This window comes from Osmia bicornis, chromosome 15, assembly GCF_907164935.1.
Source record: "Osmia bicornis bicornis chromosome 15, iOsmBic2.1, whole genome shotgun sequence".
NCBI lineage: Eukaryota > Metazoa > Arthropoda > Insecta > Hymenoptera > Megachilidae > Osmia > Osmia bicornis.
In genome coordinates, this window is record NC_060230.1 from 472,499 (window position 1) to 488,507 (window position 16,009).

At 35.8% G+C, this 16,009-nt stretch overlaps 1 protein-coding gene across 7 annotated transcripts in view; it reads left to right on the forward strand.

Moving 5' to 3' along the window:
- LOC114876022 (neurexin-1) overlaps positions 1-16,009 on the forward strand; it is a 189,205-nt gene that overhangs the window by 109,369 nt on the left and 63,827 nt on the right. For all 7 annotated transcript variants that reach the window (XM_046289001.1, XM_046289002.1, XM_029186997.2 and 4 more), the window contains one exon: positions 678-830. In XM_046289001.1, the coding sequence (XP_046144957.1) occupies positions 678-830 (153 nt within the window). The remainder of the gene's footprint in view (positions 1-677; positions 831-16,009) is intronic.

Sequence of the window (16,009 nt, forward strand, 5' to 3'; positions counted from 1 at the left end):
TACGCTCGATCAAACAACCTCGGTCATTTTTTTCTGCTCTCTAGTTAATAAGCGATCGATCGATTAATTAAGCTGATTACATTGTTCATGCGAGAGGTAAAAAGGGATGATCGTAAATCTGCTTGGAAAACGCGAAAATTTTAGCCGGCCGTGGTTTTAACGTTCACGGTAAATAATGTTCACCTCCCTTTGGGGGGATGAATCGCGATTCACCAGATCGATAAACTATATAAATCTTCGCTAATGCGTAATTACTATGTTAATGCGTACGTTAATAATCGTGTAACTGGATTTATCTTTCAATTAGACCTGTTCACCCGTCCAGAGAAAAATACGTGAAATCGTATTATGGTACACTTGAGTACGTTTGTTGTTACGGCCCTGTTATTATTACTTCCGTGATTCTATTTTTTCAATTTTAGGCTGTCGTTAAATTCTCTTCCGGTTTAATTATTTTAATCTAAATGCAATATTTCTTTGAAATTTAATTTTCCAATTCCTGCAAGACAAGAAAATCCATCATGATCTGGTATGTAATAACCAGTGTCAATTCGTTCTCTCGATTTACATCGCGATATTAAATCCGTTACACGGTATCCGGTACGGCGGCGCGGCGCGGCGGCGGGTTCGTATTGCCGGGAGGATGTAATGAAAATGTTTTTTCACCCTTTTTGTAGGTCGAATTCATCGCAGAAGGGGTGAAAATGGAGCTGATCGAGGCAGCCAGGAGCGGAGCCGCCGGGGCTGCCGCCTGGGGCAACATGGATTTCCACTGCCGAGAGCCTAGAGCTTCGGACCCGATCACCTTCACTACAAGGGACTCTCATCTGGTGAGTAATCTCTACATATTATTCCATTATAAAAAAGTAGGAATTAGGTATCTTATTAACACGAGGTTAAAAAGAGGTTGAAGAAGAATTTTTTTGTATAATTTATTTAAAGCTGTTTGTGTTACGAAATTAGCTTGCCTCGTATCGTTCTTCTTTATTAAATACAGTATAATTGTTAGGAGAATTTAAAATTCAAGTTAAAAAGTTTCGAAATTTTTCTTATAATTGTGAATCCGTCTGGTAGACGGAAGATTAATAGCTGAAAATAGCTCGAGAAAAGAATATTGCCGTCTATTATTTAACTGTAGAACATTGAAAGGTTCTTAAGCGGTGATAAGGTAATGATTTCCAAGACAATTTGCGGGTACTTTTATAGAGGCTTAAGGATCATCGGGACTGTAATGGCGTGGGCTTATCGAACGCGAAAATTTAAGCAGAACCACGTCTGAATTACGCGATGCTGTTCGCATATAATAGTGAAGAGCAGAAAGCCGCTGAAATGCCATTTTCCCTTTAGTGCCTCTAGGAACGGCTGATGACTCTTCGTACAATGATTGTCGAGCACGTTTCACGGTATTTGGTCCATTCTCTATACGTCCTCGCAGTGTTTCTCAAACTTTTGTCTAAAACACCTCGCTGTATCTCTACTCTTCTCGCGAAATTCTCGTTTCCGAGTGTCTGATATATACATATTTGGTCATACCTACTAGTTGAATTTCTACGAGACTTGATGTTTAATTTATATGTGTTGCTTCAGTTTAATGGGAAAGCATGATTATTTCGAACGTACAGAGTTTCTGGGAACTTTTATCAAGTTTGAATTTCAAAATAGATATTCTGCTAGTTCGAAATCGTAGAATTTTATTCGAAATGTTTCACTGTTTTGAATATTTAGTTTGAATATTATTTAAATTTTCTGAGCAAAGGGAAATGTAGGTAATGTTTTGAAAAATACTTTTCTTTAGCGAAATAGTAGATACTCGTTAGGTTGTACTTCATAGAAATCCAAATCCAGAATGTGTTGGTAAAGGAATAAGGCTAAGCAAAGGAAAAAGTTTGAGAAACTCTGTGTTGCCAGGTGACGCGTAGTCTCGCTTTTAGAAACCACGAAACGTCGTCGTTACCATTGCAAATCCTTGTTAGCCCATCTATCCCTGGGAAGGTGGGCGCGAAGCGGAATGAAAGGGGTGTAGAGCGTGAACTAGAATGGGGAGTCAGTCGGAGGGTTGGCCGGATATATGTTCCCTCGAAGCACATTTCGCAGTCCTCTTGTCGACCCTTGTTTACGAGCGTGACCGTTCCTGGATTATGGTGACCATCGACGCACTTTATAGTGCCACGCCACCGAATACTGCATCGACTATCGACTTGCCTCTCGTGTCGCTGCACGATTATCGTTCCACATTAATTCCTCGATAATCGAGGCCAAACTGATGAACTGAGCTACAGTTACGTCGTACAAAGTACAGTAAAATTGATGGCATAATCAAAACAGCTGAGGTTCGAAACGAAACAGTAAGGTAAAAGATGTATAGAGCCATTCAAATTTACCGTCACATCTTCACATTGGAATAAAACGTGAATTATTTGGGATTTGATAATTTTTTGCATTTTCACATAAAGTGTCCTTCCTGACATTCGGACATCCTGTATTAACGAATTTATATTTTTAACTGAAAATGTTTGACGCGCTTCAGTCATTGATTCTACGTAGATAGTTATTTAACTCCACGCACGAATTAATCTGAATTCGAGCTCAACATTGATGGAAGTTAAATTTCAGTTTATCTAATTGCAGTGTATTGATTGCTCTCTACCAATGTTCGTTATCGTTATTCACTGCTTTTACAACAAATTAATAAATTGAACTTTAAAATTATTTCCAATAAAATTCTAATTTTCAGTTGAATACAATTTTATAATAGTAACGTTCAACTCTGTTTACTGTAGCTAAATTATAATTTGAAAATTAATCGTTCAAAAGTTCCCAAATTGTATAATTGTTTTAATAATCTGTTTTTTAATTATTAAAATCAATGCTGGTAGAAAACCATTCAGAATTATGATTAAAAAAATGGTGTCGCGTTTCTGTATCTCGCATTCCCTGACTACGATTCTGCACGATTCTGACGAATAACGCACGCGTTGTCACAAGAGTGCACACGTGCAGCGACATGCACTTCCGCCAGTCGGATGCACTGGACGTTTTGCCACTCTCTCGAATGTATTTTGGCCCACTGCGGAATTGAATTCGTGCGTCCCCACCTGCCGCACCCTTTGCTCCACTTTGGATATTTTATTGCCACCTTATCGTATATAAAGGTGAAAGGCGGACTACGAATGTCCGAGACGAAGTTTTGGTAGAGTTATTGAAAACTTAAGAGGGTTGTTCTTTGTTAAAATTTTGTAAACTCAATGGCTTTAGAAAAAAAAATTAATACTTAGAGTTTTTATAAGAAATGAAATATATTATGCTTAATGGCACCATTGTGCGTCGCGTCGCGTCGCGTCGCGTCGCGTCGCGTCGTCACAAATATTATTCAATTAACTGCGCGTTAATTAATATTTGACTGTCCTTTTCTCTTTTCACGGAGATGTATACTTACAACACCTCGCGTACCCTTTTTTCGTTAATCTTCTAATTTAAAAAACCCCATGTTATTTTTCTTTATGGCATTGAGCTTAAGACATTATGTAATTACATTCACGGGTATGATAAGCGATAGAAAGTTACGAAGCTCGTAATTGAACTTCAAGCGAGGAACACTCGACTAAAGCCTTGTTCAAGCAGCGTAACTTAAAAAGCTGCAAAAAAATTATGTCATGAATTATAAAGTTGATTTAACCGCGTTGCCGAACTCTACTTTCAACTTATCGCGAAACTTAAAAAACTTCCTCCGCTTGCTCCCGGGAATGATATTTTCGAACGGGGATATGGAAAAGTTTCCTAACCGCATTCTGTTTGTTCGCTAACTAATAATTAACTTTAGGATTCATTAATTAATCAGGGAACAATGACGTAATTGGTTAACTTAAAATAATTATTTTTTACATAAAATTAATATCAAGTCATATTTTACAAAAGAATAATAATATTTAAAAATCAGAAGAAAGCACAATGTACCAAGTTATTTAAAAAATTTTCCCTCGAAAATGAGACGACACCTATTTGCACCGCAATATTTCGTTGTCTAAGTTATGCAAATTACTCTGAACGAAATTTCCTCAAAAAGCAAGAGGAAAAGAAAAATTTAGCTAGTCTCTTTTAGCCGCTTTCCCGGTGCATAATTGTCCGCTCTAGAAATAGTTTTATCTCAACAAAACGAAACGCGACAAACTGGATTCGCTTTGAAAACAATTCTCTTTTAATAATTATTCATCTCCCTTTTCGACAAAAAAAGCTTTCTTTCCGTGCTTTGTATATTTTCACCCGACTAGAGAAAAATGTTTATCTTCGCGTCAAAAGAAAATTCTTTAACAAAGACTCTTTCAACTTTTTACCTGTTTTTAATGATCGTATTCTTATCTGAAAAGTACAGTAAATAATTTTAAAGGAAACATAAGCCAAGCCAAGCCAAGCCAAGCCTGTTTATCAAAAAATATGTATAAAGTATCGCTTTGAGGATTAAAAATTGTTCTTTGCGATAAATTGTTGTTTACAGAAAAATAATATTGTCATTTTTTCGAGCACGTATCGATTTTCACAGAAGGCTACAACGAATTTTCGATTTCGCTTCCATCGCACAGTCTTTTAATTGGACGGCAATGCTGGATGGCCACGTCGCGTTATTTCCTTTTCATTCGCGGATTTTCATGTCACTGCTTTCAATTTCGATATTGAGAGATGTTGAATTAATTGGGAGGATCGTCCGTGTAATTCTTTAAAACCTCTCGATCGTTACGAGCTATTAGGATCCATCTAATTTATTTAGCTTCTTTTTGGCAAATCCATGGAACTCATTTTCTCTTCATTCAAATTTTAACATCCCATTATACACTTAGGAAATATAATCCTTCTTTTTGACAGAGACTCGAACAATCTACGAATGAAATCTGAAACGAATTTTTAAGATCTATATTTCGTAGCTTTTCATTCAATTTTTATTTTTAATTGTTATTTTCATCTAGTTAGCTGCAATATGATCAGCAAAATAATTAGTGGAAATGGGAGTGTCCAACTTGTCTTAAAAGTTGTACGTTTTCCCGATCTACGCAGAAAAGTTGAGCTGTTTTTCTCCCTCTCTCTTATCAGACTGTCGGTAGTTACCGATAATTAAAACGTGTCCTCTCTCCTGTCCATTTCCACATCTGTTCGACGAAGGAACGGTTCGATTCAAGTCTCGTCGATCGATTTTTCTTTCAATTGGAAACTCGAAAAAAAGTGCTGGGCTCGTTACTTTTCTCCACTTTTTCCCGCTCAGATTAAGTAGGAAAGTGAGAACAAGATTATCCCTCTACCGTGTCGCAAATAAGATTTTAATTAAAATTGACTAAATGAAAAATACATTTCCAATATATGTATAGTATGCCCACAACAATCTCCTCTTGGTATTTGTGGAATGAATGGACAAATGTTATGTGCCATTTTTTCCCACCCAAATATTGTTTATCATTTCACTTTATCACCGATATCCACTTCGAAACAAACCATCGCGATATCAATAAACTGGAAAAACATCATCGAGCATCGATCGGCATTCGTCAACCTCCGGACACGTAACAATTTTTTTTTCTCCTCGCGTTACAACTTCTGTCGCAGAAAAAAAAAACGAAAACAAAAAAAAAATTTGCCAACGTCGAATTTCGAACGATTTCAGCATGGATATTCTCGTAGCGATCGACGTAATTCCGGTTGGGTGATGTACGCGGCAATGAAATCGGCCGGGCACGACTCATAAAATATCTATAAACCAAGTTTCGGCCACCGAATTGAACGGCTACGTAAACGCCGTATTTTCGGGACCAGGCTGCGTGACATTTTCGTAATTGAATCATACTTCCGGTCCACCACGACGCTTTTACAGCTGCGTCATAAATAAAGAACAGTCTGATGAAACTTGGAGGGCGTTTCATGCGTTGGAATGAGCTCTTTAACCGTACCACCTTCCAGCAGAATTCTAATTTTCATGATACCACCGTCGCGTCGCATAACGATGAACGTAAAAATCATACTCTCTGATTAACTATCCTCGGTTATGATCCTAGAATGAATATTTCTTTAACGAACTGATCAATCTAATCACATCTGTTAATTTATTACTAACAATGACTCTATGGCTAGTTAAATTATGTTAAGTTAAGTTATGGGTCATAAGAAGCATTAAATCTCGGAAGGAGCTCCAGTTTTAATTTAATTCCATATTTCATATTATTTTCTTTTTCTAAATTTTACAACTATTCCTGCTTAAAAATGATACATTCAACTTTAGGTTAATATCCTTGTATGTATAGGTTTTTATAAGTTTGTACCATAACAAAATTTTATCAACTAATTTTTGCCTAATTATAATTATACTTAGAAATCTCTTTTCGACGGAAAATATAATAATGGATCAGAAAGAACGAGAAAATGAAGGAAGAAATGAAAATGGAAAAAAGAATTTCACGAGTGTTAATCTTCAGAAAATGTTCGCGTTCCAATTAAGTCAAGATTCATTGAAGGCAAGAGACGTTTTAAGTGTTAATTGTGAACAGTTTTTGACTTTCAAGATTTTCATAAGAGCAAATAGGCTGAATTTTAATTAATACCGACACCGGTATTCCATAATGTCAGTTATTATTGTCAGCGAATTTTTTTCGTGACGCGCGTAATTAACGAGCGTTGACTAATTAGCGAACGTTAAAAGTCATTTAATTACGGAAGTGCACGCAGAACATTCTAATTAGATGAACTTTTGATTCGATCGAGCCACGACTTGACAGATATTCGATACCTTCTCTAGATGATTTATATTGGCGAACATTTGTTATCATTTAATGTTAGTACTTTTTTCTAAAAGCAGTTAGCAAAAAATTAACCTAATCAGTAAACTGTGAGATATTTATCTGAAATTTATATTTTTAATAATTAGTTCTGTTTCGAATTCAAAAACAGATATATGCTGATTTCAGATCCTTTTTACAGCCCCATTTTAAATATGTTTGATTGATTTATTTGTTAATTTTTAAAAGGTCAAAACATTCAATTACTTACATCTGTGTTTCGATAAAAGCTTTTGTTTTATTAATTGTATTGTTTTAAATGGGAAGAGAAATTGGAGTATCAGTTTCAATTAATTTAATTGCAAATACCAGCTGTACAAAGTTAAACTGTGTTACAAGTACCGACACGAGTCAACCGGAAAACTTTATACGCAAAACTTTAAAATATAATTTTTAAAAATACCATAGAGGTGCCTGTGAAATTGCCAAAATTATAAAATTTTATTATCACGGTAACATTCCAGAGAAGAACGAATCTTCGAACTTCATGTAGGATATACAATTTTCAGTGTATTTGAACATTTACAAATTGCACTCAGCTTAAATAAACCAATAAATGATCATTTGATTTAAAATTGTGGGTGGTCAATTTAAACTTGAAACTGATATCAGTAAGTATCTAAGCGTTCCACGACCTATGGCTGTTGGTTTATATCTGTGAAAATTTTCTTCTATCTCGTGTCCTGATCTTTTTCATCATCGTATTTTCAAATTGCATCGCTGGTAGCTAAAATTCGTCGTACGACAAACGCGTCGATATTCGTACCGGTGGATCGTGCGAATAATAAAATGGCCACGGCAAAGGTCCGCGGGATAATTAGTTTTTGCGCGATCACGAAATTCCCTGAAGGACCTTTCGAACCCGCTGGCCAATTCTCTCGGCTGGCAAATACTCGATATTGCACCACGGCCAAAGGGTGTCGCGATTTAATTGAACTCGTTTTCTACTGTGCGACGAAAGAGGTATACCTTTTCCCTGTCCACTACTGGAGATTGCCTATTTCGTATTTTGAAGAATTACCTGACTTTTTGCTGCTGAAATCACTATTCCGTATGGTACTAATTAGGCCACTCGCCCTTTCTTGGTGTTTAAATAACATTTTTTTTCTATTTTGAAGAATTGGGCGAAGAATAATCCGTGACTGTTCATAATTATTTACATGTTACGATCAATTAGACGCATTATCAGGTGGCCGGTTATTAATATCGTTGGTTAAACAATTCCAGAATATTTTCGTAGCAGAATAAACCGACATTTGCATATTCCTGAGTGTGTGTGGGTTAGCTCGTTGTCGTTTGCGTGGCGGTCAGTCTAATTGAAACTCGTTATATTCCGAATTAACCTGCCCCTCCTTCCTACCGGATTCCCGTTATCACATTACCAATTTAATGCTCGTGTTCTGTTCATTTGTCGGCGGTGCTAACCTTTTTAACCAACCGAACGAATTCCATTGTCGCTCGATTTCTCGCGCGCACCCGCCAATTTTTAAACGTTTACCTTTATTTTCACAAATTTAACTTGTTCCAACTCGTTTTTTTTGTTTTTTGTTTTTTCTTTTTTTTTTTTTTTTTTTTTGTCAATAGACACGATCCTTTTTTATATATTGCATCACAAACATTAGAAAATTTATTAGCGATTAAATTTTTGTTGAATAGTTGAAAGGTACGCGTTGCCAGTAATTTGTAGAAATTTCTCACCGTCCCCTACCTAATTACACCAATGTTTCTATTAAATTTATCGCGTTGTCTCCATTGTCACGCCGGAAACAAAAGGTAAATTTTTCGAATATTTCGAATTCATCGAACACGCTCATCGACTGGCATTTTGCTTTTTCCCGATTTCCCTTTTTCCTGCAGGCTGTTTCGTTTTAGTTTGGAGCGAGTTGGGAATAGGAAAAAAGAACGCGGATATGTTTACAAAGAATCAGAATTTCAACAAATATTTCCGGTAACGGACAACAGATCCGTAACGATTGTTTATTTTGTTCTTTCAGTTTTTTCATGCGCGTTTTACGCTTCTTCTGCAGCTCTTTTTGTTATGTGCAGCTGACAAACGTGGAACGGTTAGAAAAAATAACAGTTTGGCTTTTTAACAACGTTCAAAATTTCTTTGCGATAATTATGTAAGCATTCGTCTATCGATTGTTGAATAAATAACGTGACACAGTTTGATATTGCAAATTTTTTGAAAAAATACATACATTTTGTGTCTAAAATTTTTTGAAATAATTTATTGCTCCGTCAACGTTGCATGCTTTTGAAAAATTTGTTTAAATCTTCTGATAAATGTGTTTTTTTATTTCGAATTTACAGTAACGAATGAAATGGATTAAAGTGCATTACGAATTGCATAAAATCAACAGAGTGATGATATTTTTGTTTTGCATTCAGAATAACGTTCGAAATAAATGAAATGATAATAATGAGTGTGTAAAATCAACAAACGCCGAAATGTTATAATTCTCCTCGTATAGACAAGCTTTGCGGAAGTCTTTCAAAGGAAGCGAGAACAATATCGAAAGCAAACACTGTTAAATTACAAATTACGTTATAAAGCAACCATGTTTTATGCTTCAAACATTAAATCATTCGATATTTATTTGATTTCAAACAGCTATTTGATACAACGAAATAATTTATTTCGGTCTGATACAAAAGAACGTATGAATGTAAACGTATGAATTATCTGAAATACTATCGAAATAAAGGTCGACCATTTCGTGTCCCCCAAAGTTGAATTGAACCTGATATTTTTTTACTCGTATTACAAAATTTAATTTCAATCTATTTCATAGCTTGAAAATACCTGCTTTAGGTTATTCCAAAATGATTTCAAATAAAAAGTTCTTTCAGTAAACAAGCTATCTCTCTCTAAAGTAAAAATACCTACGAATGCAAAAGATTAAAATAATATTTACCCCAAAACGGCAGAGGTTGTCGATCGATTGATCGAGCCCCGTTCGAATGGCAGATAAACTTTGACTTCCGATTTCCTTCTGTTCGGTTAGCGTTCGTTAGCCAGATAATAAATAAGCGGGACAGCGCGCGATGTCGTGCGTCAACGCGCGAAACGAGCGAGCACGGAAAATCCGGCAGATAAATCAGAAGCTTTCAGGAAGCAGGGGATCGCGGGACATCGTAAAAAATCAGCTACGCTAGTTTTCAGTTCGCGTTGGTTTTTTCCAAATTTTACCAAGCCGTATGATTTTTCATATTCCTGATATGTAAATCTCGAAACAGTACTAGGTGAATTAACCTAAATAGTATATTAAATAAAATTGTTTGTTAAATAAATATTTCATTAAAAAAAGGCAGAAAATTAATTAGCACAGCTAATACTACTTCTAACACAACGAATTGAATTATTCATTTTTTTCATTTTCATAAGTTTGTTCATATCTAGGGTGCTTTTGCTCTCTCGTGTTTACTACAGCGTCGAAAATCCGCCAGTCAGTAGTTAATTTCATTTAAAGTAGAAAACTAGCCAGAAACAAGAATAAAGCTGTTCTGCCCTGTTATTAACTCGTTCTCGACGGTTCAAATTTCACGGGCGACCAACTGCTTAGGTACTTACTCTCGACCCAGTATGTCATAATTACGCGCGAAAAGTATCGCAAACGAAAGTTGTAACCAGACGTGGTATTAGTGGCCACTCGCACGACCCACCATATTCCTCTACACTCCTTTTTTTAAACGAACTTCAAGATTGTTTCGGTACATTTTTTATTAGTTCCTTAAAAGAGAACAACAGTGTAAAAAAGAAAAACAGAAGATACGAAACATCGTTGTTCCTGTTGAGAAGTTGTTGATCCCTTTCGGTCATTTATAATAATGAAACGTGCCAACCTCGAATGTGTAACCATGTTTTCGATACGCCTGATATTGCCACGGTTCCTGTGGGATTAGCAGCAAACCGTATTCTAAAATTAATTAAGATGTACGATGTTCGCGTTTCCCAGCCATGATTTTCTCGGTGATAGGAATCAATTTATTATACTTCCTTAAGGATTTATAATTTAAACCTTCAGCATTATGCATTCTTAATCGCTAATTTTAAATTAGAATATTTTCCCACGCTTTAGAGACACGATAAGAAGAAGAGAAAAAAAGGACGAAAAGAAACGGGCATAAATTTTTTTCACGAGTAATCTTTCATCGGTGTTCTATTCGAATAAATGATTGAAAAAAATGTGTCGATTCGCCGAAAGTCGTCACCGTTAGCGAAATAAAGCGATGCTTACGACAGATTTTGCAGGCTGACAACTTTCAAATAACTTCGCAACATTTAATAATACCCCTCTTTGAGAACTTCATTTGCAATTTCGCTTCAATGAAAATCATTGTTCCTCCCTCGTATCGCACGCTCGTCCCATATAAATTTTCCGCGACTAGATTGCACGCGGGGAAAATTAAATTCTAGCCCCGATAAAACCGTGCAAATATTATATTAAGCAAATACAAAGGGGACAATAAATTTCTTCATTTCGCTAGACAATACGACCTTTGACCCCTTAATCGAACGTTTCAACAGAGGACTGAATAAATTCTGGTCGGAGCTACCTCTTTAATATTCAAAAGGTATTCCCCGTTCTTACCAATGAACAGAAAAATTATGCATTTTTGCATTTTGCAGAGAAAATACTTGAGATTCGCAGATGTATTTGTATAAATCAAAAGATACGATTTTCTCTTGAATATTATTCATTTTCATTCAAATTCGTATCGAAGATATGATCAAATAAATTGAACTCTAGTTAATAAAACAGTTGAAAAAATATCCATCTCCCACTAAGAATGTTAAATATTTTTCTAACAAAGAGTAGTAATCTTTTCGTAGCTTTATTGCGCTATCAGATTGTATCATACTTTCTTAATATTTAAATAAATATTTTTACATCTTTTATACATATACTCTGAAAAAGTACTAAAATGATTTTAAGTGATAAACGCTGCGTAATCCGTGCTGTAAAACTATACTACTCATTTAATTCCTTGAATACCTTAAAAGAACAACAACCGACATGAAGGAAATCAAGGATGAAAGAAAATTTGTGAAAAGGTCTCTCCTGTCAGAAAAACGTGTTGAATTTAATTTCAATCGTTCCCTGTTTCTTTCTTTACCTCGAATTAAAAACGTTCATTAACGAAACGCTTTCAAGTGTCGTCGTTTACATTTTCTCTTAATACTTCTGTTATATTTTTCAGTTGTTTATTAAAGAAAAAGAACAGCAATGTTAATTTCGCTATTCAATCTGAGGTATTTAATTTAAACTGTAAGACATTATAATTCATCAGAGATATATTTTTTTTAACAACCTTGTATTAAATTAAACATTATAAAAAACTATTTTGCATATTGGATCACTCTTCCGATCATTCACTCTATCATCCGAGAATTAAGAAAGCGAGGATTTTTTCTGAAAAAATTATTTTTATTTCATGCACAACAATTGAAAAATTCATTTTCTTGACTGGAGCTCGTGTATATTGTGAAAAATTCCGAAACGTTACAATTCATCATTAACAAACAGTACTCGACGCAGCACTCGTATAAAGCATCTCTTCCGCTTTTATTTTCAGCCTGAGATTCCGTAGTCTCGGTAGTATTTACACCGTGTTCTAGAGGGTTGACGGTGAAACGGTGAAACGGTGAAACGCAGTGGAAATACCACGGTGACAATTTTCACTGTTTCCACGCGAAATACCGAAATCCTTGAATACTCTTGCCATTCGCAAAACTCGAAATGAAATCGGTTTAAACGTGACGAGCAACGACGAATGGCATAGTTCGCGCGCCACCGTCTATTTCACGCAACATATTTCCGTGTATCGTTACTTCCGTCACGAGCTCTTGCCAGGAAATTTACGTTTAATGATATTCGTCGTGCCGTGCGCCACGTAACCATAACCGTTTCCATTTCTACCACCTGCTTCCTCTGATCTTCGCTCGCAGGATCGAAAGGATTGAATTTCTGCTTAACTATCGAGTGATCCTGGAAATGATGTCATTTATCTTATAGATGAATTTCAGTCGTAGCTACTTTGAATTTCCATAGGAACTCATCAAGCATACCTAGTTAATTTTATATTATATTAAATTTAAATACTTTAAATTATGGTCGTTAACCTGTAAACATAGTACATAGAACATACAATATAGTATATTATACATTAAATATACAGTAACATTAATACAGAGAGAAATATAAGTTTAACATTAACATCTCTCTCTCAGATTCTGAATTTCATACAAATTACCAGAGCAATATTCGTTTTAATGTGTTGCGAAACAATAAATTGAACATATTCGTGCAAACGCTCTTCGAAAACCCAATTTTCAAAAAATTTTTACATCTGCACAAGTGAATTATGCTCCACGCGAAAACAATTTGCATTAAACTTAATATTCATAAACACCACGTCTACGGACTGAATTTTCTCTGGTATCATTTGTTTTCAAAATTACTTTTGAATTGCATTTTTTTAAAAATAATTTCTTCTTTAAAATACCTGGAAGCTAGTGGCGGAGCGTATAACAAATTTAATATAGTTTAATAATTGAAAGAAATTAAAGAAAATTTTAAGTAGAAAAATTCTAATAATGTTTTTACAATAATGTCGGTTATCCGTCAGGGATTGGTCAGACTCAATAATTCTCTTGAACAGGAAGAAAGCCCATTTTTCGTTTTACTCAGGGTTCCAATATCTACGTTGTACAGTTTCTAAAATAGTCGTTCGAGAAAGTACTTAGGTGTCCGTGTTTCTTTTAATGGCGAAAGTGGGTCATCGATCATATCGTCAACCGATACGTTATTTCTCGTCGAGGTTTCTTACAGGTACGAGGTTCGCGTCAAGTGTTTCGCCAATTTCTGGGCAGCATTTTGCGGGCTCTTGCAATAACGGCTCGTAACTCAGCTCGCCTGTATTTCACATTCATTATCAGGCTGCAGCTGTTACGTAACGAACGAGCTCGAGCTCGTGACGTACGTGCTACGAAATATTGTTACGAACGATGGCTGCTACACAGGGTTGCGCCGTTTCTTCCTGTTCTCCGGGGAGAATTTTTACGGGGTCATTCGTGTTGCTTCGCCTCCGTAGCTTGATTCCGTCTAGTGATTGTAAACTTCAAAACCGACGATGGTTGCATATTGGATAGAGGCGAAGTCGAAAATGGCACTTGGGGTATTAACACTCTTATCGTTAGAACTTCTGATAGCGCATTTCATGGTAAAGAATTAATAAACGTGGCTCGATGAATTTCAGAAACGTTTCACTTGAATTTTAAAATAATTTCGATACTTTTTCACGAATATTTTTGTCACGTCACGTAAGCCTTATTCGTTGGGACAGTTGGAACTTTTCAGGATTTCGTGACCGATTGTGTCGCGGCTACGCGTGCACAGAAATATGAATAGAAATATGCGCTTTACATGCCTATCGTGAGAATTTCAATTACATATAGAATGATTCTAAAAAAAAAAAAAAAAAAAGAATGATCGCCTTGACCCTTTAAATGTAAAACAAAAAAACGTTATGAATCAACTTTGCAGAATATTAGAATATTGAATAATATTGAATAAATAGAAGCACTTTCATGTTTCTCGCCATGTATCCTGTTAATCTGAACTGACAGCAAAGGGATTTGTTGATACAACTGACAAAGATTGACGACGGTCTAAGTAACGAAGATGCACAAGTTCCTCAACAAAGTTTTGCGTGTATTCGAGCACGATGCGTGCACTCTCATATTTATGACGCGATCCTTAATGCGCTAAGAGGATGCAAGGACACGACGCGACGCTTCTAAGATTCTTGCAACGTTCCACCCTTCATCGAGCTTTCGAACTTTAAAACAAACTTAACCACGTTTCAAGTTTTCGTTGGCTGGAAAATTATTCCATTTGTTGCTATTGAGACCTTACCTCATCGTCAGACAAGGCACTTGAGGCGGTACAGCACCGAGAGACACCAAGAGGGGGATCTCCCCACACACTGTCAGCTCCCTCGTTTTACACGAGCCTAATTGGCACTAGACGTAATCGCTTCGGCCAATGATACGCTGTGGCTGAAAATAATGAAGCGAGACAGTTCCATTCTAAGCTCTGTGACCAATCGGACGCAAGAAAAGCGTTCAACCATTGGGCCCGTTACTTCATGGTGGGGATCATTCCTTTCAGTGGGCAGGGATATGACTGCTGGGAGTGCTGGGCCTCCAGTTAGCAATGTCTGACTTAAAGAAATACTTTATAAATTCTTTACTTATTGTAAATTAAATAATAAATTACAAATACAGATACCGAAGCAGTTAAAGATAAAAGGAGGATGACAAAGTTGGGGACACGAGAAAAAGCGTAGAGCTGAATATAATAAAGAAAGAAATGGCGATCGAACAAGTACTTATGTGTTTGCCAGGGAAAAAAGAAAAGTCCATGTGAAACAATGGAAAAAAGAGCCGAGATATACTACATTGCAGGGTGAATCTGTGCGCAGAACAATCGTTCGTATTTTATTAATCAATATTACGCGTATCTGGACAATATGAATCGTGGTAATGCACCGATTCGAACCATTTCATTTATCGTTTAACCAGAGGGGAAAAAGGCGAACTGATTTTCGCAGGTTTATTTTTTCACGAACACAGCGGATGAAACTGTAATCCGATGTTGTTAATTTGTCGTTTCGACAGTGAAACCTGCTTTCCATTAATTGTTTTATTTTTCTTTTATTTCCTAGATCTGGTAACGCTGCATATAAGCGACAACCATAAGAAGAATCAATTAGAAATATCTAAGTATATGTTCGACTTCATTAAAATTATTGCAAATCACGTAATAACAATTCGTTTCAATCAGACTATGATTGTTTCCAACGTAACATTCGTTACATTACAAAATTCCCGGTGTAATTACCATTTACTTCAACGGCATATCGATTTTTAATATCCAATTTCGAACTCGGCAAGTATAATTACATATTCGATATGGCCGTCACGAGGATTACCAGTCACATTCGTTTATTTATTAAAAAAGAGAACTTTATTTCATGCAATAAAATCACTTGCAATTTATCTGCTGCTTTTTGTCTGAATTATTTGCATTTAACGTCATCAAGTTGATATATATAATGTTTTAAATTTTCACTCTGAAAGATTATAGGTAGGATTTGGTTACTAAATTATTTTATTTTATAGAGTTGTA